The 26,947-nt window shown below is 37.5% G+C and overlaps 1 protein-coding gene across 6 annotated transcripts in view; it reads left to right on the plus strand.

Annotated features, from left to right (window-relative positions):
- Positions 1–26,947, plus strand: part of PLCL2 (phospholipase C like 2) — a 107,259-nt gene that overhangs the window by 41,584 nt on the left and 38,728 nt on the right. For 5 of the 6 annotated variants that reach the window (XM_038161523.1, XM_038161532.1, XM_038161539.1 and 2 more), the window contains 2 exons: positions 20,582–23,068; positions 26,418–26,621. In XM_038161523.1, coding sequence (XP_038017451.1) covers positions 20,582–23,068; positions 26,418–26,621 — 2,691 coding nt within the window. Of the gene's footprint in view, positions 1–20,581; positions 23,069–25,615; positions 26,388–26,417; positions 26,622–26,947 lie in introns of those variants that run through there. The other variant, XM_038161557.1, reaches the window with a different exon arrangement.

Raw genomic sequence — 26,947 nt, forward strand, 5'->3', positions numbered from 1 at the left:
TAAAAGATATCTGGTTTTTGTAAAGCCAGCAGGAGACAGATCTTTTGTATGTGCTTTCTGTCTGAAGGGCTCAGACAATATGTTTGCCATATAATGTGTTTTCCCTTTAATGATCCAGAGATTCAGATGGATCTCCTTACTTAGCAGGGGGGAAAAAAAAGCCAAAAGAGGCAGTATTTCTTTTTCATGGCAATAACTTGGGGAAAGTGCAGTCACTATCTGTTCTTTTAGCATTGACTTGCTGAGCAGGTGCCAGGTCTGCATTGCCCGGCCTTCCAGCCCAGGTGTTGTTCCAATGAGCTGCAGCACGTGCTGTCTCTTGGCTGTCCTGCAAGTTATGCCAACAGAGGAAAGCATCAGGATTTGTGTGAGCTTGGTTAGGAGCATTGCTGGAGTTGGGAGGGGACCATACAAACTGGGAAGAGGTTAGTGGAGAGGAGTGAGCATGCTTGGGAAAATCAGGAATGTGGTCAAACACAAGGCTTACTGTGACGTGAGACCATTGTGGAATCTGGCGATGTGAGAAGACATGGCTCAGGCAGTGGTCAGGTGTGTTGAGGCTGAGAATTATTGTTTTCCCTACTGTGTTCCCCTCTGTCACTTTTGTTGACAGGAATTCTCCCTGAAGCACCCTTTTGGCTGGCTTGTAGGGCTGCAGCAGCTGCATGGGTTCGATGCGGTGCAGTGGGTTGCAGTCATGCATGGTACATGCAATTTTAGCATAAATTGGAGTCTCTTGAAGCTTCTGTAATTTATAGTAGTTCGTGTGACCTCAGAGGTTGCCCTGGTAACTGGTGTCCCAGGAGCCTCTGGAAATACACTTGAAAAATGTCTCAAAGTCTACATGCCAATGTAATGTCTAAAAATATTGAGTAATTATGTTTATATTTAAAACTGCTTATCAAGGTGTCTTTGGTAGCAGACTTCCCCAAATATAAAATAAGAAAGATTGCATGCACTTTGAAATGATGTGGCTTAAAAATTCCTAAAAAAGGCATCATGAGCACTCTCCCAAATGATGAACCATTATTTGATGATGCCTTCTACTTTAATAACATAACTAAAAAATTGAATTCATGTAGTATTCATTAGAAGAATGAGTTCTGCCTTCATATGACATAAAAGGGAGATGTGTGGATTAAAGTACTTTAATACTGTTGGTCTCTAAAAGAAGGAGGCCAAGAGGATACAATTTTTTAACTGGGAGACAAAAATAATGCTGCCTTAAGCGCTTCTTTTATAACAGCTTCAGTAGAAAACAGTTATGCAATGGTGGAATGTTCAACCTCTCTTCATCTTAAAGAATAAATCTCATAATTTTAAGCATTTCTTCCCTTTCTTTACCTCCCACTCTCTTAGTTGAGGACCTGGAGCATAAACTGATTTAGCAGTGTTGGCACCTTGCGTTTGTTTATGCAGTTCAGAGGAAGATTGAGCTGTGTTGGTACCAGCTTTTAGTTGGAAGGTGCATAGTATTGCCTAAGTCATAGAATGCCTGCTCTCTCATTGTTACCTTGGCTTCTAAAATGGTTTTTTTCTCTCTGTGGTTTTTCATGACAAGCTATAAATAAAAATGGTAGAAAGAAGTCTAGTTTGTTCTGTGTAAGAAAAAGTGGGACTTCTGAATCTTTACTTAAATCTTGACATGTGGTGAGGATTTAAATTTAGTCACTGTACAGCTTGGTTTCAAAACATACCTCAATGGAATTTCCTATTTCCTTAGTAAAACAAGAATTTAGACTAGTTCTACTGCAATCTCAATAAAATAAGAAAATCAGAAAAGTATGCACTGCTGACAATTATTGGATGGTGAATAAAAGAATTGAAGAACAATCTTAAAATATCAAAGGGTGTAAAAGTGTATGTGACTGAAATGTTTTTGCACTTTGCAGTAAAGTGAGAGTGGTCCACTCCTGAAGGAAGTGCTGATTTATTTTTCAAGGGGAATCAATGTGATATTTTTTCAACCAGTCTGTGGTTACAGAAGTAATTTTTGCTAATACTGTCTTTAAATAAATAAAAAAGCTCACCAGGTGAATGTTATGACTGTATCAAACAAGCTGCACAATGTTGCTGATTCTATAAATACCGGCCTGCTGGGACAACATGGAAATAAACCAGAGAAATACATATACAGAAGTACTATTCATCTCTGTTGCTGTATATTAGGGACATGACTGTGAGGTAAAGAATATTTGATCAAACCCCTTGTCTTTCATGTTCCTGAATCTTTGTCTTATCTCTATATTTTTCATATTCTTTGTTATTCTTTGTCTGATGACAACAGGTGACCCTGTCCATTTTCCTCAGACTTTGGCTGCATTTGCAGCATTTAAAGTTAGTTAAAACGAGTGAATCTTACACAGTGAGGCACAGTTGCAGTCTGAATTTGGAACATTTTCCTGAAACTGCTTAAAGTCTTAGGATGAGAAGCATCCAAAAGATTTGCTGTTGTTTAGCCTTCGGGTTCAGCTGTTCAGTTTGTTTCTGGAACCAGCAGCGGATGTGTGTGCAGTCTCACCAGCAGCACTTGGTGCTTTCCAGTCACACATTTTTATGAGTTTTCCACACACGGCTGGATCCAGAGCTGTGACAAGTCTGCCAGTTTTTCTTGAGGAGTCTTGCATTGCTAATGTGTATGTTGTTCAGTTATGTCCGTGACAAAATGATATGTATGGCAGACTTGGTATTCAGAAAGTCATGTTTATACCTGGAGTGTGGTTTTGGATACAGTAATTTACTTCTAATCTCAGGCAGAATTGCAGTCCTATTACCATACAACATAAAATTTTAGGAAGGTTGCCTGTGTAAACATTTCTTGTTAGCCACCAGTGTCTTATAAATCAGTGAATAATATACTTGCATACATCCATAAAATGTATCTATTTTCTCTGCATAACATTTGTTCAATCTGGCATATGGGAACAAAACTAGAATTATAATTCTGTAGCTGTGATACATTCACACAAAGTGAAGGAACAGCTAAATGGAAGAGAAAATTTTTGGATATGTTTTCATGCATCTTGAAACATTATACTGTTTCAAGTTGGTATGGTGTGGTGTTACTTCACCAACTATTAGTAAGATAGGAACTGAAACAGGATTACAGCCCTGTGAGATTTGCTTGAAGTTGAACATGCATAAACTGATGATGATGTTGGACTGTTCACTTTGGGGTTCCTTAAAAGAGTAGCTGATTATTGCTAGGGGTCAGGAAAATGGATCATTTAAAAAGGTTTGCTGGAAGAGCTGAAAGTTGAACTCTAAAAATAAATAGCTGTTCCAGAAAGTTTGGGTCTATGTAATAACAATAACATTTTGGAACTTTCTCATGGGTTTTTAAATGTATTTTAGTTTTGTCTAGTTTATAGACATCCAGAGTTACCTAGTTACCTACATTAGAAACTTTCCCTAGTGTTATACTAGGGAAAGTTTCTACTGTCGTGCTTGCTTTGTGTTTTCTGTATTGCTTAGAAATTAGCCAGAAACTCTGGGAAAAACATAGGCTGTAAGTCATAAGTCTTGAAGAGTGTAGAAGATATTCTCTCGAAATTTTCAGGATGTTGATAATCCTCATTAACAAGCTAATCAGTAAACTGTGGTATGTATAATATGGCTTTTAAAGATTTTTCAACACTGCATCTTTTGGTGTTTCTAATAAACCAGCAGATAGGCTGAAATGGTATATTTTCTCTCTACTATACAGAATATAGACAAATATGTGAGTTAACTGATCATTGGACAGGTCTGAAGGGTGGTGATGAATGGAATTATATCATCTGGTGGCTGGTCTCGAGTGGCATTGCCCAGGTCTGAGTATTGGGCCAGCCCTGTTTAATATCTTTATCAATGATCTGGATGGGGGATGGAGTGCACCCTCAGTAAGTTTGGAGGTGATGCCAAGTTGGGCAGGAGTGTTGATCTTCTGGAAGGTGGGAAGACTCTGCAGAGGGATCTGGGCCGGCTGAATCAGTGGGCTGAGGGCAGTCATGAGGGGTTCAACAAGGCCATGTGCCGGGTCCTGCAGTTAAGTCATATCATCTCCAGGCAGTGCTACAGGCTGGGGCAGAGTGGCTGGAAAGCTGCCTGGAGCAAAAGAACCTGGAGGTGCTCGTCAACAGCAGCCGAACATGAGCCAGGAGCAAGCCCAGGTAGCCAAATAGGCCAATGGCAGCCTGGCCTGTATCAGCAGTAGTGTGGCCAGCAGGACCAGGGCAGTGATTGTCCCCCTGCACTCAGCCCTGGTGAGGCTGATAATGATTAGGGAAACATTATTATTAAATAATAAGCAAAGGGGTTCCTAACAATGGATAAAGAAAGCATGGCCAGCATTGGGACTTCATTGAGAACTCAAGCAACTGCTAAATTATACTGAAATTATAATAGGTTGCAGCCAGTATGAATCCTCTGCATAATGGATTTTCATTCAGTTTATGTCACTGAGCACATTGTCTTTAGGACCAAACATCCTAAAATGGACTGTGTTTAACAGAAACAAATTATACAGAAATGGTTCTTAATTGTGATAAAAATTATCAATGGTACATGCATCACTAGCATATTAACTTTTCTTTTTCCTATTGACAGTCCTTTAACCAGTTTTAAGACCTGTCTATGAAAATTGTTCATTTTTTGCTGAGGAGGACCTTAGGGCCCTGCTGGGTGAAAATCTGACACTTGGTCAGCAATTCATCCTTGCAGCAAAGAGGGTATCCTGTATGTGTTGGATAGAATGCTGTCAGCAGGTCAAGGGAGATGTCAGCTTAATTTATCAATTACTAACTGTTGGTATATTTAAGGCAAACATTATGCAGGATTATCTATCCACGTGTAAAGAGTTCTCCAGTTACTGTTATCCTTTGAACAGATGTGCACTGAATTGTCTTAACAATCAGCTGTCAGTAAATGTGATTCTGAATGTCCTGAGGGTACTGACCTGTGTGTGGGAAGCTCAAAGCCTGCTGCCCCTGAGGAGCACTGTCTGCAGAAGGCTGCTCCAGTCACCCTCGTATGAAGCTCTGATCTCTCTGAAGAAAATAAATCATTTGATATTAGGGTAACTTGAGGAGAAGTAATTTCTGAAATTTTGCAGTTTAATTCAGGTGTTCCAACACAGATGAAAATGTGTTCATACAAGGAAGTTTCATACAAGTGTTCATACAAGGATGTTCTTGGTGTATCTGTCACCTGTCAGTATCTGCTAAGGGCACTGGGATGGCTGCTTTTTTTCAGATGCAGTTTGCAGCTATCTTGGTAGAAAAAGAAGGTGAAGAGTACAGTGCTGGTTTCAAGCACTTCAGGCGATACATGAATTTCCTACATTGAAAAAAACACTGTTTACTACAGTGGGGATTTTGACACAGGTTAAGATCTCTTCTGAAACCTTTCCTGTTTTCTTTCAAAATTGCTGGGAACTTCTGTGGGAAGACAGCAGGTCATGCTCTGATGAGATAAGCCTCTCTGGTGTCTTGCTTAGAAGAGATAAGGAATCTTAGTCTGTGTAGTAGCAGAGAATGTTGTCTTTAAAGAGGCAGGTACTCTACACCTGCCCTTCTTGGAGAAGGGTTTGGTTGATAATGTTAAACAACAAGCTTTTGTTTTTCTTATCCAGCCCTCGGGAGTTCTTGGCTGTGCCGTAATGTCTGCTGAGGAAATCTCAGGGAGAGGCAGTAAAGAGTTCAGATGTTTAGATCTCAGCATTGTATATCTGTTCCATTGAAGTGAAGCCAGAATGAAAAAAAAAATGAAGGAAAAAAAATTGTTCTTTGTGCTAAAATTTTGCATCGTGGAAAGTATCAGGTGACACACCAGCTCCAGTGGGATTGTGTCTTGTGGGTTGACTTGGGGATTGAAGGAGGTGTGAACTTTTGATCTATGCTTTTTTTTAATAATCTGAATTTTGCTGATTCTTTTTTTATTCCCGACTGCCTGGTTTTGGCAAGTCTATGGACTTTAGATAATCTTCAGATCTCCTCTTTTATCACATTTATTTAAAATAAAGAAATACGTTTTAAAGTTAGGAGAATGTGTGTCTCTTATGCATTCTTAGATGATGTGATCCTCAGATTATTTTCCTAGGAAACCATCTAAAACATAATATATGGTTCACTGGTAGCCCTGGAAACAGCCTGCTTCTGTCTCAATCACTTTTATCATCACGAAGCTTACTCTGCCACGATTTCCTTCCTTCTCATAAATCTTTTAAGAAATAGTTTTCATTGTAACTAAATGCCATTGTGAGAAGTGTGCAAATACTGTGGTAGGGAAAAGATTCTGTATAAACTGGGACATTTCTGCTGTATTTGAGAACAGATCATTTAACAGAGGTATCTGAAGGTTCAGTTCCTTGACCTTCTGGAAATAATAATTGTGCTGGATGAGACTGGCAGAAGATGATGGGTATTTAAAAGAAGGGTATTTATAATAAATTACTGAGGCCAAAATTTATTCTTTATTATGTAATGTTTGCCACTAGATCTGTTCTTAAAAAATGGTACAGTAAATAATCCAGTGCAACAGGCTGGGACCAAATTGTTGTTGATATTCCAAATTTGTAAAATTTGTGTCATATTTCTACAGGTTTAAATAGCTAATTTACACTCGATTGGAAGATTGAGATAGAGTTGCAGCATAAAACAAGGTGCTGAAATAAGCATTCAACATGTATCAAATGAGAAGTTATCAAATATCAGTGTGAAATAGTTATACCACTTATTGTTTGTTCTTTTCTACTCCGCTATACTGACAGTTAAAATCCAGTGATAAGGAAAAATTGGCCAGCAACAAGTGGCTGCAAACATGAATAGACAGACTGTTAATATAGCCAGAATATTTTTGCTGTGTTCAGTTAACTTTGTGTCTCAGAGAATTGGTTGATTTATAGCATTTTCAATGATAATGTGCCTATTTTTAGTTCAGGGTTCAAAGTGGGAAATAGAAACTGAATTCTATATTTACATGTGTATATGTATACAAAATGCAGTATTCAAATAATTAATATTTTGGTTAACTTTTCAATTAGCCATTGCATCAAGTTAGTTCAGCAAATGATTTTCCTTTGGATGTATTCTTTCCATTCTTTACAAAAATCTAAATCTTCCAAAGCAGCATTCCTTTAATGGCGCATCTGCTTCCTCTCACTTCTCATGCCTCCCTTTAGCCCCTCTGTCATTTTTAACTTCAGTTCTGTTGAGTCCAACAGGGCAAGTCATGTTGCAGTATGAATTTACAGAAACATGTGGAAATTGGTTGAACACATGTTTTTAAAATGTTTTATATACAATCTATTTCTAAAGAAAAGGATTAAACGCCAAAAGTTTTGAATGTTAGTGTTAGTGCTTTTCATGGCTTTTTTTTTTAATCTAATAATCTCTCTGCTTTTGCAAGAAGTTAAGAATTTACTATTTTAGTCTTTGTATCCATTGAACTATTCTGAGAGTTCTTAAATATATAAAATGTTGTTCCTTCAGATTTCATTATGGCATTTGAATGCTTACCTTTCTTTTCAGGGTTCAAGTGTAAGTATTAATACTGAAGGTGTGTCTGCTTTTGACTAGATTTATTGGCGCAGGTGACATGAGGGCCAGCTCCATTTTTAGGGACCACACAAATTCTAACAGCAGGCTTTTTTTCCTGGCATAATTCAACTACTGGGAGGAGTAAGGCAGGTAACCAAAAGACACATTTGCAGATATAACTGTATCTGTTCTAGTACTTTTCCTGCTACACTGGTGTCATTTACAGCTGGGATTTTCTTTACATTACTGTCCACTGTACAGGCAAACTTTCAAGTGCAATCTAAATATACTCTCCACCACATCTTGATTAAACTATCATGCTTTAGGTACACAAGTGGCTCCTGTGATACATTTTCAGTTCTGACTAACAGTTTCAGGAAAAGAAAACTTTTTTTTTCACAAAGGTTTCCATGTTGAAGATGAATGTTCAAATCATTTTATAACAAGAAAATATATATGAACTGTTAAAATAATATGTTTGGAAAGTGTTGTTTAACCAGTAGTTATAACAAAACAGAAGTTGGAGGTAGGAAGCTGGGAAGTGAGGGTGTTGACAGAACAGAACTGTTCTCTTACAGAACAGTTCTAGTTTCTGTCTCTCTGTTGCATTGAACAAGAATTAAACTTCTCCCTGTGAAACCATTTATTCACTGTGAGTTTTCATGGTGGGTGATTATAATGTTGAGATAAGGAAAATTAATGTAGTTTCTAAGAATTATCTAAACTTTCCTTCTTCAGCTTTTTCTTGCCTACCCCAGGCATGCAAATTTTTTCCTGTTGGTTTAGGCAGGGGAGCCTTCATGGTGGGACCCCGAGCTGATTTCACAGGACAGGGATAGCTGTCAGCAGAATCAGTGGAGGCCTTTGGTTACAGAGTGAGCAGAAAGTAATTCAATTTGAAGAAAACAGATGAGAACATTGTTTTGCTTCTGTGATTGATTTTAGTTTTGGATGGAATGGGAGTTAATTTTTCTGCTCCACACTGTGACTTTTTGAGTATTTGTGATGTGTAAGAAGTTTAGAAAGCTGCACACAGGGTACTGAGATATGGTATGTGCACATAGTAATGAAAGATTAATATTTCCCTTGTATGACTTAGTGGTTTTAAAAAGGAGTCTTGTTTTCCTAGTAATTTTTTTCCTCCACAGAAGACAGTTATGGTATTAACATGTTTTCATTATTGCCTGTACCAAGTGTTAAATACAGTGAGTTCTGAAAAATAAAGTTGGAATTTTTTGGCCTGCCATTTTTTAGTGAAGTTTGAGTGCACACTGTATCCTTAGGCTTCCTTCACAACTAGAAGGGTTATAAACTGTATTTGAAAATATTTTTGAGTTCTTCCGTACTTTTTAACCACCCCAAGTGCTGTAAAGTATTACAGCAGAGAATTTATAGAATTTATAGAATTTACAGAAAGAATTTATATTGAGAACTTCTCAGCAGCTGCTTGCTAAGATGCTGCTGTTGTAGATGAGTATTTAAAAATTGTCTTCAGTGTATTTGCTCTTGACTCTTGCATCCTTTAACATCTTGGAACTGTAATGTCCTGTAGTGATACTTCTTCAGCATTCCTCTCAAGGAAACTTGTAGCAAGCAATCAAAATAGATCCCTTTAAAATACTGAAAGTCTGAAGAAACTGGTATACCTGCCAATTTTTATTTGTTTAGTTGTAATTATTTGGTAAAGCATGCTGACGACTTATTAGGTTTGGTTTGTCAAAGCTATGAACATTTATATAAATATAAAGATTGCCTGCCTTTTTATTTTGCTTAGGATAAACAAATACTTTATTTGATTTTTGTAGTCTCTCTCATGTCTTTCTGTTACAGGCATCTCGTATTAAATATTTATAGCTCACTGTTCTTTCCTAAGTGCCTGTAACTGCCATGAATAATTAAAGAACCGAGTTAAGGGGGGGAGAAGGGCATTGATGTGCATTCAGCATGAGAATTTCCTATAATTTTTTGACAACTCTAAATTACATACACCTGAAAATCAACAAGGAAAACAAGTCAGAAACAGCCTTATGTGGTTAGCAAGGGTACTTGGGTACTCATACTGTGTGACAATCTAGTAAGTATTTTGTATCTATATCATAAGAATTGTCCTTAAAAATAACAGCTAGTTGTCACTGTTTAATTTTCATCACCACCTAAGTAATAAGACTGAAATAGCAACTTAAGACTTTGCAAGATAATGTTTGTTTAGCAAGCTGTAAGTTTCTAAAAGTTCCAACTTTTGTATTTAATTTAATACTGAATTATTTGCATGAACTCTTTGTAGCATTGAAGAGTTAATATTGGTAATAGTCACTCTCCTAATTGACAAAAAAGGAGCTTATCTCAAACCACACAAGGAGAGCAACTCAGTCTGTGAAGTTCCATTTCTTTCTTTAAAGCTATCTTGTGAAATTTGCTAGTCCAATTAAAATTAGTCCAGAAGCAAATCTTTAGACACCATTCATCAATCACTAGAGTGAAGAAAATCAGATGATGAATTGAAAGCTGCAGGGCAGTGGTAATGATAGTATTAGAATGAAAAAAAAATTACATTTTATTACTCTGTAGCCTGAATGTCTGACTTGGAATAAATAACCTATATGTGATAGTTCTACTTCTGTGTTATTCCCTGGAAATCACTCAGCAACAGGAAAGGATACAAAAACACCAGGAGCTTTCCAAGAGAACAGATGACATTTGGATTGAAATTTGGACAAAATGTACAAATTGACAGCACAGGTGGAAGTGAACATTTTGCCACATCAGGGAAAGTAAAAATGCTTGATTTAGTCATAACATTGACCTGTAAGGATGTGTGAAAAAACCATTCCTGTAAATCAGATAGCACATTTATGGTCAATCTGCTGTGTATTTTTTGGGAGCAAGAGATGCTGACAGTTAAGGGAATATCATGTAGACTTCCTCTTAGAGTAAAGGAGAGACACGAGGTACTTTTCTGCTTTCTGACTAAATTTGTCAATCATAACAAACACAATTATTTTCATTTGTTGGCTGCATATGCAGCATTGAAAATAAGAATCTTGTCTGCATGGAGTAAGGCATTGTTTTCCATATTAGTGTTTATCTTACTATGTACATTTATGTAATTTCATGGAGTACATACCTGTAGTGGCATCCTAAAATGCACAGTCTACAAGCTTGTTTTTGTCGGGTGGTTTTGTCCTGGTTTGTTTTGAGCTATGTAGGATAGAATCTCGGCCTGCTATGCAGAAAAGTTGGTAAAAAAACCCAAGTTAACCAAAGCCAACACTTCTGTCTGTGGGAAGATCTGTAAAAGCTGCTGGCTGAGAAGGCTTTCCCAAGAGTGGAAAAGGGTTGGGAGTCTTGAGCCAATTCTCAGTCTCGCCTCTTGCTGGTGATGCTGTTGGCTTCTCTTCCCCTATAACACTGAAGGGCAGCAGCAGAGGGAGAGGTGAAGCAGCTTTCTGCAGAGCCTGCATCAGAAATTACAGAAATCTGAAACACAGTTACTCTGTTATATTTCAGAGTCACCCACATGCTGTACTTTTGCTTTAAAGGCTGACAGCTGTGCTACGTATTTTGCCAATTTGGTCAAATTGCTGTTTATGACTGAAACAAAAAAGGGGAAAAAGCCATGCTTTCTGCCAGTGGAACTAACATGCAGCTATGAATTCTTGAAGGGAATCTGATACTCAACTTCAGACTGCTGCATCTTAAATCTTGTTGATACATCTTGATTAGAATGCCCCTGAAAGTGTATCTTAGCTATAATGCTTGGGTACTTAAAACATCATTGAAGACCTGAAAATGAAAATGCTCATAGTTTAAATAGGTGTGCATGTGTGCAGAAAGAGCATCTTGCTGGTTTTAGGGATAACTGTGAAAACTCAGAGCCTTCTTCCCTCCTGAGCTGTGCTGAAACCTGTTGAACCTTTTTGTTGAGCCAGTTTCAAATCCTTTAGTGCCTTTGCATGCAGCATCAGTACCTTTGACACCTTCTGTTATTATTCAAGCTAAAAGCATCTGTACCTTCTATCACTTTTTCTGATAATTGATGGCAGAAAAATTGAATGGTTATAATAAACGTAAGTTTCTCTGCAGTAGTTAAAATGACCTGTTTGTCATAGTTTAGATATGATTTCTTAGTATGTGAGAAATTAGAAATATAAAAAAACTCTCTACTTACTTACCTAGGGTTAAAACTCTTCATGCCATCAAGCAGTTTTTAATAGCTTTCTGTCAGTGCAGTTTCCTCAGTTTAAGACTCAGGACTTAGTAACTGCGGTTTTTCATAAATAATTATTGCAGTTTATATGGATTTGGTTAAGATGTTGGTTGTTTGGATCTGAAATATGCATGTTTTGCTCTTATCGAGTTTGTGAAAATGGGATACCTCTTTTGCTCCGTTGGAAATGCTCTCCAGAAGGCTGAACTGTAACAGACTCAGTAACACTGAGAGCTGAGACACTCATGCCAAGCATAACTCAGGCTTTGGCTCTCCCTGAGCTCACAGCAGTCTGGGGAGTTTCCTTAAATGCTTCTTATTTATTTTCTTTTCAGATCAGACTTTTTTTCCCCTTTGCCCTGCTAATCTGCTTTGGAAATTAACCCCTGAAACCAAATGACCCTTCATTTTAATTTCATAAATATGCAGATGAACTCATTCAAGAAAGAATGCCTCAATGGTGTTTGAAGTTCAGTTTTGCTACTGTGTTTTAATGTTCAGATATAATATTATTTGTATAATATATCAATGTATTATAGAATTAGAATGTCATATGTAGTATAATGTAATTAAATTATAAAATTATGTTATAAAATGATGGAATCCTAGAATGGTGCATCCTAGTAATTGCTGCTAGAATGCAAACATAAATGGCATCACGGAACTGTGGAATATGGAAGTCTTAGTTGCCACAGACTTTTTAAAATTTAGGTCAAAGTCAAACATAGTAAAAGTAGCTCCAAGCCCTTTATTTTCAGCAGAGTAGGCAATATCAGATTGTTTACTTTCTCTTCCAAAGAATATGGAGTGGATTTATGTTAGAGCCGAGTGAGAAGGGAGCAACAGCATCATGCTTGTGGATGTCTTCAGAATGTTTGTGGAAGAAGTGTCTGCCTTGGATGTGATGATCCTTGTGGGTCCCTTCCAACTGAGAATATTCCGTGAATCTGTATCTGTGCCATGGAGCACAGGGAAAGCTCCCCTGTGACATCCTGTGAGAGCACTTGAATAATGAAAAACCTGATGATACTTGAGACAGCAACATAAAAAACATATTAAAGATGGTTTCTTTACTCTTGGTAAGCTGATCAAATGACTAAATAAGCTCTTCTGTAGGAAGTTTTGCAGAGAAAGCCTTTAGTCTAGACTCTTATTTGCAAAACCATATCCTGTTATTTCCTGGCTTGTCAGAGTCAGTCTTTTGAGTTAAATTGCTGCTGTAACAGCAACAAGGCCAACACAGGCAACTGGTTTTCTGTGCTCTTCCTAATAGATAGTGTGAAAGTGGTCTCTCATGTCATTGAATCATAAATTTTCTGGTGTCCTGTTTTCTTGAAATGAGGCAGAACAAAATGAGCCCAAGAGCCTAAGAACCTCAATGCTGTTATTTTATGATGTTGGCAGTTCTTTCTTATAGCTTGCCTTTATGTTTTATGTATTTGTGAAATTGTGGCTGTACTCTGTGAGGTGGACCAAGATGAGAGATTTTATTTTCCTTAATAGAATTATGTTGGAAAAGACCTTCATGGTTATCGACCCCACCACAGAACCTAATGGCAGAAAACTCTACTGTCAGTACACGTATGCTCAGATTTCAACAAAGAGTTTCAACTACATTGATTTTAATTGAATTAATTTCTTGATAAAAATGAGTGATTCTGTTCTTTCCTCCCATTTTTAATCAGTTCCTTGCTTCTAGTGGTTAATTTGAACCAGCTCTGATACTTAACTGGTCACATGGACAATTGTTTCAGCTCACTGAAATTGCAGAAAACTAATTTGGAAGAAAATAGATTTTTTGTTTCCTGAGGTAGTGAGGTAAATTAACTTACTGTGTGTTAGACAGCTGCTAATGAGGGCCTGAGGAGCTGAACTGGGGAGAAGGGAGAATGCAACTGGGGCAGGAGTAGGAAGAGACAGGACAGAAAATTAGTGTTTTGAAGAGGGGTTGAAGAGAGAATTGGTTTAACTCTCTCATGAACCATGCAGTTTGCTCATCTGAAATAATATAGGTCATTTTTGTTTGAATATTGAGCACCTGTGTCCATATTCCTTTAATCACAGAATTCCTTTACTAAAAAAAACACAAACCCAAAAATAACAACAAAACCCCCCCAAAGAACAAAAACCAAACCAAAAAAACAAACAAAAAAACCTATCCAAACAAAACAACAACAACAAGAAGAACAAAATCAACCTGGAATTGTTACTTATTCAACTAATCATAGTTTTGTTCCTCATTGTTATTTATAACATGGTGTAACTGTGTCTGGCTGGGGTTAACCCGCCACACATTTGAAAAATATATTTCTCTTCAAAGATTTCTGCAAACAACAGATATGCCATGAGTACTGGTTTTTGGGGAAATATTTAAATGCTGAGCACAAATATACTGATTCACAACAAGTGGGAGGACTTGTGTTTTCCCAATAGCTGCTGTTTTGTCTCTCCTCAGATAGCTGTAGTTTCAGTAGAGGACTCTGCTTTGTTTCACATACAACTGCTGGGTGCTGTGTGCAGTTAAACAGTGGCTGCTGAATCTGTTGGACACAGTCTGATTTAACAGGTGCCATTTCTGAAGTGTTTGGGATCCTGTCAGCTGAGCTGCTGATTACTTGGGGAGTTTTTTCTTGTTCTGGTTTCTGCATGCTCTGGAAGCTTTGGGTAGCTGTGGAACAGCATTAAAAAGGACGTGCCTTTTGCTGAATCCAGGTCACTGTGTTAGTAAGAATCTCCTGGTAATGGCAAATGGAAAGGTGCTGACTAGGAAGAGAGGATGCTTGGCTGGAAGAGAGGGGCTGAGTGGTGGCTGTCAGCAGATTCTTCTGCTGAGTTGTTGATTCCAGGAGAATTAGGCTGAGACAGGGGGCATCGAGGACAAGGATGGGGAAGTGCCTTTTCTGCACCACCACCTCTCTCCTTCCTCCTCTCAGCTCTTTTCTCCCTTTTTCCCTGCGTTCTTCCACAGAAGGTTCTCACTCTGCCTTTAACTGCATGTAACTTTGAAATCAGCGCTAAATTTAGTTACCTGATATTTTCCTTCCTTTTTGCCTACTGCCTCTTTTACACAAAAAGTTGCTTAGCTTCTTTTATCATGCTGCATTCTGTGTTGTAGAATGAGTTGGCAGCTGTGCATAGTTAAATTATACATAATATGATTTTTTTTGGTACATGTTGCCAAAAACAAGTGGTCCTGTTCACTGTTGCTGTTTCAGTTACAGGTGTTTTTTTCCAAAGAAAATCCTAAATATTTTTGTGCTAAAAATATTTATAAAGATGAAATGATATTGACATTGCTTTTGTAGCTCATTTGCTCAGGTACACTGGCATTTGTATCTCTTAAACCACAGGTGGAACCTTGGAAAAGAACACGTTACTGATATTATAATACTTTTAACAAAATGCATTAAAAAATTAGTATTTTAAAGTACTAACTTAAAGATGTGCTTTTTTCCTTTGAGTAGACTTAATTTATATATAGACATTCTTCCTTAAGTATGAGGAAAATCTGTAAATTTCAAGGTTTTTGTTTTGAAGAAAAATGCTTAAGAATCTTAATTAAATAAACAAAGCATCAATTGTATTGTTTTAACTTACCACTTCCTGAAGTAGGCATGTTATACATTATGTCTTCAAGCTAGGTGATTTTGCAATTACTGCTGCTTTGCATTTGATGAAAACAGGTCTTGTACTCAAATTGGCTACATAAGTATCACATCTACTACAAAAAAAAAGTCATCAATGAGTTGCCTAGTGTCAGAAGAGTAGTGCACTCTGTGTTCATTATGTAGTTCATCAAGCTGCCTGTTCTCATCATAAAGTATTGAATTTTACTGAACCTGTTTGATACATATATACATTAAATTGCATCTAAAATAGCTTTCACGCTGTATTAAATGAAATAATGGTGTAATTTGTTAAAAATTAAAATTAATAAACTTCGGTCTGGCCTTTCTTCTCTGTTACTCACCTGTAATTGCTCAGAGTATTGGCACACCACTGGCCTTCAGGTTCACAAGCATGCCACTCAATTCAGAACTTATATGCAAAAAAAAAAAAAAAGAATGCTCTTGAGACGCTGTATATGATAACAGTCTTATTACAACACCTCTGTGCCGACCTTTCTAGGCAGAATGGTTCACATTTATCTTGTTTCTAAGCCTGCTTGGGATGAACTAAGTCGGCATTCTTGGGTCTGTGGCTCCTACAGACTGTGTACCATCATTGCCTCAAAATGTGTGAGTGTTCTCAGAAGTTGTCAAAGCTCAGCCCTTGGCAATCAAAAATCCTGCGGTGAGGTGCTGCACTTCAAGGGGGTGTGTTTTGTGTTCTTGTTTTGTGTTCTTGTTTCTTACATAATCGCTTGGCTGGCAGAGCACTCAGCTGCTCATGGAGTGGCTGAGCTCTGTCCCCTCTGCCTGGGCATCTTGGAGTGCTCAGCCACTCAAGACAAGCATGGAGCTGCCTTCCATGCTTTGCTGAACCTCTGGTATATGAAAATGAATGGAAATTCCTTATGGCTAGAGCATAAACAAGTAGCAGCAGGACCTGTCACCTGGGGAGGTGCGTGTTGAGAGGAAAAAATTCAGTGTTCAAGTCCTTGCTACATGGACTGAATTTTGCATTCGAGGTCACCAAGTGAAATGTTTATGTTTTGTGGCATCGGGGACTTTCACTTCCCAGATGAAAAATTTGTCATTGTGTCACTTCCTCTTGCTACTGTTGTCTTTTCTGTTTGAAGTCCTCTGTTCTGGAAAGAGCAGGTGTCTTTAGTCATGGAGAGAGGCAGGATCACAGGCACCCATCTCCAAAGTTTGCATGGGCCAGTGTGAGGATCATTCTGTACTGGCAGGTGGAAGGAGTGTCCTGCACTGTGCTGCAGCCCCACACTTGCCACTTTGAGGGGGTTGGCAAGCCCCTGCCTTGGCCTGTGTTCTTAATTCCATTCAACGAAGTGGTACCTAAACATCCTGGCAACTTGGTGTTTAAATGTATTTTAAGTACTGCCTCTGGGGCATGATTCATTTGGGCATTTACAGGTCATAAAGTTCTCTCTCTGCTTCCTTTCCTCTGGGAGATATTTACAAACCATACACTATTCATCATTTCCTCTATCATCCCAATCTGTTACATTATCAAATCTCTGTTTGAACTCTGCCCCTATCAGTACCAGTGGTTATTGGAGCTCCCTTTGAAGTAATTTTATCATAAAGTTGCATAAATTAAAAGCATTGCAGTTCAGGAATATTGGGCATCTCTCTCAATGTCTGATTCAAGATTCTCTGTTGTCTCCAAAATTCTGTTTTCTAGCTAGTGCTGTCTTAGTCGCACAGCTATTTCTTTGTTGCTACCTTGAGAGGAATAAAAAAAGTTATCATGGATATATTCTTCCCTCCTTGTTCTTTTAATCCATTTTCTCCAGCTGTCTCTGTCTCTTAAGTGCCACAGGTGACAGCTGGGATTATTTCTGTTTTTTAAACTGATAGATGCTTTGCTTTCTGTCGCTAGGAACTCTGGATAAACTAAACTAATTGTGTAGTTGCTTGTAGTGGTTATGAGCAATGTTTCAAAACAGTTTTATCTGTGGTCTCCTCTATTCCTTAAAATATCTTACAGCTGACCTTGGCTGTGGCATGAATATTATTAGGAAATGTGTTGATGAGGTGGTTGTTCTGGTTTCAGTGATTAAGTTTTATGAAGCACAGACAGTCTTTAGGGGAAATCCTGTAATGATGACAGGACATGCTATAAACTGTAAATAGACAGGTCTTCATTGTGTGAGAGATCCTAGAATGACTGAAAGTTGTATCAGCACAAAAGTTGTAGCTGCTGCCTTGGACTGAATTATGCATCTGCGCTGTAGAGTCAGTGTCACTTTGAGCATGTTGAACAGCAAGAACTCTGTAAGTCTTATGAATGCCAAGAAATCACTCCTGTGTTTGTTCAGATGCAGTTTTCTGATGTGCCATTCTTTTCGATTCAAGGCAGACCTAAGGCCGTGAGAGACTTGACCCAGTTCATGAATGTCACCTCACTTTCGGGGTGAAATCCTCCACACCTTAGAGCAGAATAAATCTGTCTCCTCCGTGCCTGACTATATTGCTGAGGCTCACCACAGTTTGTACATTCTCTATGCAATTGCATTCTCAGCTTGTAGAGTGAGAGTTTCTTTTCTGTGTCTTTTCAGACAGGTGGGTAGTTCAGACAGGTGAATTCTTCTCAACAGTGTCTTTGCTAAAATATCCTTGAAGTTACTCTGATCATGCGGAGTGATCGTGGCTTCCATGTCTGTCAGGATGGGGACTTGCACAGGCAATCTGGTAGTTCAGGATTATTGATCTCTGGAGAAGCAAAAACTTATGAAGGGTGTTTTGGAGCTCAGAATGTTTTTACAGCAATTCACACTGTAGCACTGGCTTTATATAAATAATTGGAGTGGCTAGACCTCTTTACCCTGCAAAAATGAAGAGTTGCTGAACTGGCTGCAAATTCGTCTGGCAGGCAGGCGAAATAATTTTGCAGGTGATATACTGAATTGCTCCTCTGATCCACATGCATGAACTCCAAGCTTTCAGTAACCAGAGTTGGCAATGGAACTGCCTTGGGATGGGCTTGTTTACATTAGATGGCATCAAGAAATAGAAAATATTTTGTTTTTCCTTTGTGGTTCACTGACTTGGATCAGATACAGTCCTGATCATAGAGAAAGGTGTAGACCTTTCTTCTGATCATGGTCAGGTAAGGTAATACTTGCCAGGCCTTGATGGTTCTCATGTCAGCTGTCTCTCAATCAACAGTACTCCTCTCCCAGGTCTGTGACTGAGGAATCTGGAGCATTAAGAACTTTCAAAATGCTTAATTCCAAGCCCTGAAGTATCAGGCAGGAATGTCATTGCTCATTTATATGGGACTGTCCTTTGCCACTTTTTCAGGTTAGGAGATATAAATAGGTAGACAAACAAGCTAGGCTTAAAATAGAACAAAAATCTCTAAACAAAAATCACATTTGATTTTTTTTTTTAAAGTTAAGGAAATTTGCTGTTGTTTGGAAACAATCCTTATGCCTAAACTACATGTAATGAGATTCTGAGAGTCAACCCTGTGCAGTATCCATTGCAGGTGTTTGATCTGCACTTGGAAGTAAAGCAGTCCACTGCAGGGTTATTCACTTTTACTGGTCTCTTGAGAACTTGAACAAAGCAAATTCTGCTGTCATTAAAGGTGCAAGAATAGTATGGTTGATTAATTTTCTCAAACACAGAACATCAAATATTAAGGCTGCTCACTTTACTAATCATTGTTTTCAGTGAAAGACTTTTCAGATGCTTATAAATTAAATTACAAAACCAGGACTCTGCATTTTTAATTTAATGAAATTAAACATACAGCACATGTATACTGAGCTGGAAATGCATTTTGTAATGGGTGGTTTTTATTTGAACACCTGTTCAGCATAGCAATCGTTAAAAGTTTTCTTTCACTTTCCTTTCTGCGAGTTAAGCAATGCTGATTTGCGCTGGAACATACCTCAAATAGAAAACTGTTTCAGAGAATATATATATATATATATTTAGTAAAGCTGGAAAAGTAATTTTTTGCACTGTGCTAGTTTACAAGAAGAACACTTCTAATTAAGATATATAATATAAAAGTGTTTTAGTGTGGGTGTTATTTCAGACTAAAAGTTAGCTCCTCAAGACACATTGCTTTCAGAAGAAAAATCCTGGCATTTTTCAGTCTCAGAAAATGCAGATAACGAAAGCACACAAGTTTCTTAATTCTTAAATTCCGTTCTTATGAAATAAATTGTACTTAAGTCATGTGTTCTGGTTTATTTGCACTTGCTTTAATTAATACAAATAGGTACAATAAAGGTAGCTAAATTACCTTTCCCTCCTTTTTTTTATGCTTATATATCCACATATACCCACACTTTCTCTAGTAAATTAAGACCTCTGGGTTATCTCATTGCTCTAAGAGCAATGGTGAGTCACTTTTGCTTCCCTTCCGGACCACTTCTTCTATTCAAGTTCTTTCTAATGACATGAAGGTTTTTTGGAAACAGTTAAACTTTAACAGGCTCAGAAGTTCCCTTCTGAGTCGCTGCTGTATTTTCTGAAGCTCAGAACTCGCAGAGCTGAATCTGCTCCCGTCCAGTTCCTTGTGTTTCAGTGCAGATTCTTTAGACTGTCGTGGGTATTTTCCTGCTAAGGGGAGGGATGTTTGCATGCTGGGGGCAGTCCGTGAGAAAAACATGGATGGGTCCTCTGGTGAAGGGAGCTTTGCATAAAGAAGTGCTTGCTAAGTCTTGTATGCTTAGATTAGGGCCATGTCCTATGGATTTTCTGTAGTTAATTGTGTATTAATGTTTCTGTGGTCCAAGGACCCTGTCAGCATGGTATTAAAGCATTATATTCTGTACTGACAAGTTTGGCAAGTATCTACAGGACTGTGTAAGGACTCAGAGAAAAGCTCGCTTCCTACTGCCTTGATTTGAGACCCTGTTCTCTCTCTAAGTAAGGTGCAACTCATAAAATAAAATGCATATACATGTGTGCAATAATACAGCATTATTATTTTGTTAGCATTCAAAACTCATTTTTTAAAATTTTGTGTCCATCAAAAGTACTAAAAATTAACTCTGGAAGGTTACTTATAGAAGCAGGAGCAAATATTAAGGCATTATTAGTATTTTGTGATGGTGCCAGTAAGAATTTCCATCTTACTGGTCATCACAAAGACTTTATTGAACTGCTTGATGAACTTTCAGCTTTAAGTTGAAACCTATTTCAATGTTGAGCAAAATCACACTGATACATTATTTTTTTCTCCCCCTCCCCACCCCCTTGTTTACCAGGATGGTACGAAACAGAAGCGAGAAAGGAAGAAGACTGTGTCGTTCAGCAGCATGCCCACAGAGAAGAAGATCAGCAGCGCAAGCGACTGCATCAACGCCATGGTGGAAGGCTCCGAGCTCAAAAAGGTCCGATCCAACTCCCGGGTGTACCACCGATATTTCCTCTTGGATGCTGATATGCAGTCTCTGCGCTGGGAGCCTTCGAAAAAGGATTCTGAGAAAGCAAAGATTGATATCAAGTCAATCAAAGAAGTAAGAACAGGAAAAAATACGGATATCTTTCGTAGCAATGGAATATATGACCAGATATCAGAAGATTGTGCGTTTTCAATTATATATGGAGAAAATTATGAGTCACTAGATCTGGTTGCTAACTCAGCAGACGTGGCAAATATTTGGGTTACTGGCTTAAGATACCTGATTTCTTATGGAAAACATACTCTAGATATGTTAGGAACTACTCAAGATAATATGCGGACTTCGTGGCTTTCACAAATGTTCAGTGAATCAGATGTAGATAATTTGGGACATATACCCCTATGTAATGCTGTACAGTTTATAAAAGACTTAAACCCTGGTTTAAAAACTAATAAAATTGAATTAAAATTCAAAGAGTTACATAGGTCCAGGGAAAAAGCTGGTACTGAAGTAACAAAAGAAGAATTTATTGAAGTTTTTCATGAGCTTTGTACCAGACCTGAAATCTATTTCCTGTTAGTTCAGTTTTCAAGCAATAAAGAATTTCTAGATACCAAGGACCTCATGATGTTTTTGGAAGCAGAGCAGGGTATGGCACAGGTCACAGAAGAAATAAGCCTTGAAATTATTCAGAAATACGAGCCAGCCAAAGAGGGCCAGGAAAAGGGTTGTCTTTCTATAGATGGGTTTACAAATTACCTTACTTCACCAGACTGCCACATATTTGATCCAGAGCATAAAAAAGTTTGTCAAGATATGAAACAACCTTTATCTCATTACTTTATAAATTCATCTCATAATACATACTTGATAGAGGATCAGTTTCGAGGGCCTTCTGACATCACGGGTTACATTCGTGCTCTAAAAATGGGTTGTCGAAGTGTTGAACTGGACGTATGGGATGGTCCAGATAATGAGCCTGTGATTTACACAGGGCATACAATGACATCACAAATTGTCTTCCGTAGTGTGATTGACATTATTAACAAGTATGCCTTTTTTGCTTCAGAATACCCTCTTATTTTGTGTTTAGAAAATCATTGTTCTATTAAGCAGCAGAAAGTGATGGTACAGCACATGAAGAAAATTTTGGGGGACAAGCTGCATACGCAGTCTCCAAACATTGAAGAGTCTTATCTACCATCACCGGAATCGCTTAAAGGGAAAATACTAATTAAAGCAAAGAAGCTTTCTGCTAATTGTTCTGGACTAGAGGGAGATGTTACAGATGAAGATGAAGGAGCAGAAATGTCACAGAGAGTGGCGAAAGAGGGGGTTGAACAGCAAAACTCAATGACAGGGAAACGATTTCAGCTCTGCAAAGATCTCTCTGAGCTGGTGAGCATATGTAAATCAGTTCAGTTCAAAGAGTTTCAAGTTTCATTTCAGCTCCAGAAGTACTGGGAAGTGTGCTCTTTTAATGAAGTGCTTGCTAGCAAATATGCCAACGAAAACCCAGGAGACTTTGTAAATTATAACAAACGCTTTCTCGCGAGGGTTTTCCCCAGTCCCATGAGAATTGACTCTAGTAATATGAATCCCCAAGACTTTTGGAAATGTGGTTGTCAGATAGTAGCAATGAACTTTCAAACACCTGGTTTAATGATGGACCTTAACATTGGTTGGTTTCGACAAAATGGAAACTGTGGCTACGTCCTTCGTCCTGCTATCATGAGAGAAGAAGTTTCCTTCTTTAGCGCGAATACAAAAGACACCGTGCCTGGAGTTTCACCTCAGCTGCTTCATATTAAAATCATTAGTGGGCAAAACTTCCCTAAACCCAAAGGATCAGGTGCCAAAGGTGATGTTGTGGATCCTTATGTCTATGTTGAAATACATGGAATCCCTGCTGACTGTGCTGAGCAAAGGACGAAAACTATGCATCAGAACGGGGATAATCCAATTTTTGATGAAAGCTTTGAATTTCAAATAAATTTACCAGAGCTAGCTATGGTGCGTTTTGTAGTACTGGATGACGACTACATTGGGGACGAATTTATTGGGCAGTACACTATTCCCTTTGAGTGTCTCCAGACTGGTTATCGGCACGTTCCTCTGCAGTCATTGACTGGTGAAAGTTTAGCTCATGCTTCCTTGTTTGTGCATGTGGCCATTACTAATCGAAGGGGTGGTGGGAAACCTCATAAGAGGGGCCTCTCAGTGAGGAAGGGCAAGAAATCAAGGGAATATGCTTCTATGAGAACATTATGGATTAAAACAATAGATGAAGTATTCAAGAATGCCCTCCAACCTATTCGGGATGCTACGGATTTGAGAGAAAATATGCAGGTACAGTTTTATAATCAATTTATTGGTTCATGTGTGTACCTTTGTATTATGATGCATATGGAATACCTGCTTTTTTAAGTGTCTTGTATGTTGAACTATTTGAGTCTAATTCTGAACGGCTTTAAGAATGGATCATGTCAGGGCAGCCTTTTAGGTGAACGGCCTACTGATGCAACCTTGAATACACACATGTATTTTGTTGAATGTGAAGTGGAAATATGACTCCAGTGTTAGAACTCAACCCTCATCCTATATTTAGGCAATATTTTAGTTTTAAAAAAATTAAGTGGAAATATGGGAAGAATATACAACAGAGAGAAAAGGGAGACTTTAATGCTTATCAGAGACCTTATTTGTATGTAAAAGAATGTTTAGCGTAGTTTCTCCAAAGTTATGTTTTTCCTTTAGTCCCGAATAGAAGGCAGTACTTTCTTGAAAGATCCATTTGCTTTCCATGATTCTTCCTAGTTATGTTGGAAATACATGGCATTAGCACTGAGGTGTTAGAAGACATCTTCTAGAAGAAGTTGTCCTACTTTAGATGTCATATTAGCAAACACATTGAATTTAGGGAAAAAGTGCAGTCTGAGGTGCTTTGTTTTGTGGAAGCCAAGAGATGGCACTTAAAACCATGTGTTACTTGGAGATTCCAGGTACATAACTGCTTTTAGAAATGTATTAAAAATTAGTTTTAAAATTACATTTAATTTAATAAAACTTTATTTATTAACTTCTGATGGAATACTAGTATTGATCAACAAAATTTAAGAATTGTCATTTCAAATGGACTGACCTATCAAATCCTCTTGGTGTTACACTGTGTAAAGGAAAAGAGATTAAAGGAAAATCTGAGACTTGATTCTGGATTTTAAAGTCACATCAGTGTATATAAATTTCCTTAATGAATAATCTTGTATTAAAAGTATTTTAATAGCAATACAATTTTAAAACTAATTTTATATGAAAGAAAAAATTAGTACATCATTATGCAGCTCTCCCATTCCACTTGGTATATAAATTTGCTGTTTTAAAAAATTATTTAAAAAATACAGGGATGATACTTTGACTCATAAATGTTTCAAATTACAGGCTGCATGTAAAATGAACTTTACCTGTAGTTAACCTACTGAAAGCTAGAATTCTGTTATATGAAGAGTACTGTATTTTAAGGTACTTTTCAAGGAAGACTGAGTTGAGGAAGCAGTGAAAGCATAGAATTTTGTGTAGCTACATTAAACTCTTGAATGTGCCTGCTGCAGTATGCACAGTATAATGATATAATTGAAAACAGACTCTACAGTGGGGTTTCTTTGAACATGAGATATTAAAAGGTATTTTATGTATTTTATTCTGTCAGTTTGAAAGATGTGCTATCAACTAAATTTATCATTATCTCAAAATGCTATCAAGAACGTATTTTAAGCCCATGAAGGAAGATAAGTTTTTCTTAACTTTGCTAACAGATTATATAATGTGCACCATTTAAACTCTGTAACTAAGTTTTTACAGCTAATAAAAGCAAATAAACTACTCAATTAAAATAAGTATCAATTTATGCCAGGGAATGTGAGATCTATTTAATTTTTTTATTACTGAAATTTTGTTTTATAAATTCTAATGGTTTTTATGACCAATATATCCTCAGAAGCCAGATTATAAAGGGCAAAGTTGCTTAGTTTGATTTTTTCAATATAAGATGGAATAAAAGGAAAAAAGAAAATGTGCAGCAGTGAGTTTAATAGTTTCTCTAAATCTGTATAAGAATAGCCTCTTTTGTTTCTTTTTGTTCCTATATTACCATGACAAAAGCTGATGTCATAACTTCGTACATATTAATCACTGATGAAAGTATCATATGGGTGATTGAACTGGATGTGATGTTACATGTTTAAGTTACTTAGTGGTATGAGAAATAGTCTCTGGATATAGAATTGGAAGTCCAAAGGCAGGAGTTATTGTAGTAGTACATATTAGTCCTGTCCTGCCTGTCATTAATGAATATTTACAATCCCTGGGTCCTTGTTAACCTCTCTGTAAAACGGTTGTTCATAATGGCTTATCTCAAGCCAAAGAGCCATGCACTTATCTCAAGCAAAATCTGTTTGAATGGATTTCCCAATGTCTGTCTCTAGAGCTGTGTAATTACTGTGTCATAGAAGTGTACATCAGTTGATAAAAGACATTTCTGTTTCCTGGACATTTACTAAAAATACACTATAAGTGACTGGGCAGGTGCAATTTAGTGTTCACATAATTTTGCCTGAATATGCTGTACATACATATTTGGAAGTCTGCTTTGGTATTTTGTCAGATAAAGGGACAGCAGAATATTTCATATTTGATTCCTTTTTGAGTTAAGGTTGGCATTATGTCTTTCTAAGAGAGATATCCAAAAATGAGTCTTACCATGCCAGCAAGATGGAAAGATGGTTTGGATTAAAGTGAAAATTTGTATCAGATACTCTGCCGGGGTGCGACATGAGAGAGAGGAGCGCTGAGCACATTTGTAACTTAAATATACCATATTTTCGTTTTTATTTCCTACAGGAACACAAACTCCAGACCTGCTATAGATCACCAGTTCCCAATTGGTACAAAAATCCTAAATTCTGTGCAGTGCTGACAATATTCCCATCGTGGAATGTCAGTGGCTACTTGGAGTCACACTGTATTTCCAATGCTGTAAACGTTCTTCAAGTTTAAACTTATGGCTTTGTATTCTACCATATTGGATATAAAATATGACTAAAAAAATCTTAGGGAAAGGTATAGAATCAGTATTTAAGTTAAGGTACCTTAAAAATTCACTAAAGTGTGACTCTACGATAGGAATACTTTAATAGTGGAGTTCTGGGTTTGTGAATCACACCAAATGGGAGCCCGCAGATCCACAGCACGTCTGGACTGTAGTTCAGGTATGTTTAAAGTTACAATTGTGCTGAATTCCTCCTTCTGCTTCACTTTGCTTAATTGGGACATTTAGCATCTAATTTTTTTTCACTTGGTGGCATTTAAAAAGTGTCTTAAATTTTCTAAATATATAACCACTTTGTTTTAGAATCTGTTTATTTCCATAGTTAATGTTAGCCATGATGGAGAGGAGATATACTTGTTCTAAGTAGTTTTTTTCTGTGGCATGTACTGCATTCCTTGAATTTTGAACATTTTTGTAAAATGTATGTGTAATATTGGTTGCTTTTGAAAATGCCATTTCTTCAGGGAAAAGCTGGGGTAATTGTAGCACATCCATTGTAGCTCAATTATAACAGTAAAGCATTTTATCCTGAAATGACAAGACTTTAAATTTCATCTATAACTGTAAAGGAAACTCTTTCTTTCCTTTTTGCAGAATGCAGTAGTTTCATTCAAAGAATTATGTGGCCTCTCTCCTGTAGCAAATCTTATGCAGTGCATTTTGGCAGTGTCTATGCACTTGGTTGGGCCTGATAATACACCCTTGGTAGTAGTGAATCTCAATGATCAGTATCCAACTATGGAGCTCCAAGGGATTGTTCCAGAGGTCTTGAAAAAGATTGTAACAGCATATGAAATGGTGAGTAGTTTTTTTGTGGTTGTCTTATATTGTCTGTTTGAAAGACTTTTTAAATGTATATTTAATATACTGTACCATGCTTGTTTTAAAAGTAATTTTAACCTGTGACTTCCTATTTCGTGCTTCATTACTTGTGCTCGGAAGTTATTCCCATGGATGTACAGCAATTGGAAGTGTTTTCATACAGAGTAAAACATAGAGATTATTAATATACTGCATGCAAACACGTGCTTGTACACTTCAGAAGGTAAAGTGGTTATTGTCAAGAGGATTCAACATGAAGAAGAGGATGTATTGATCTACTTGTTTTTCAGTAGTTTGAAACT

Source organism: Motacilla alba, chromosome 2, assembly GCF_015832195.1.
Source record: "Motacilla alba alba isolate MOTALB_02 chromosome 2, Motacilla_alba_V1.0_pri, whole genome shotgun sequence".
NCBI classification, from domain to species: Eukaryota; Metazoa; Chordata; class Aves; order Passeriformes; family Motacillidae; genus Motacilla; species Motacilla alba.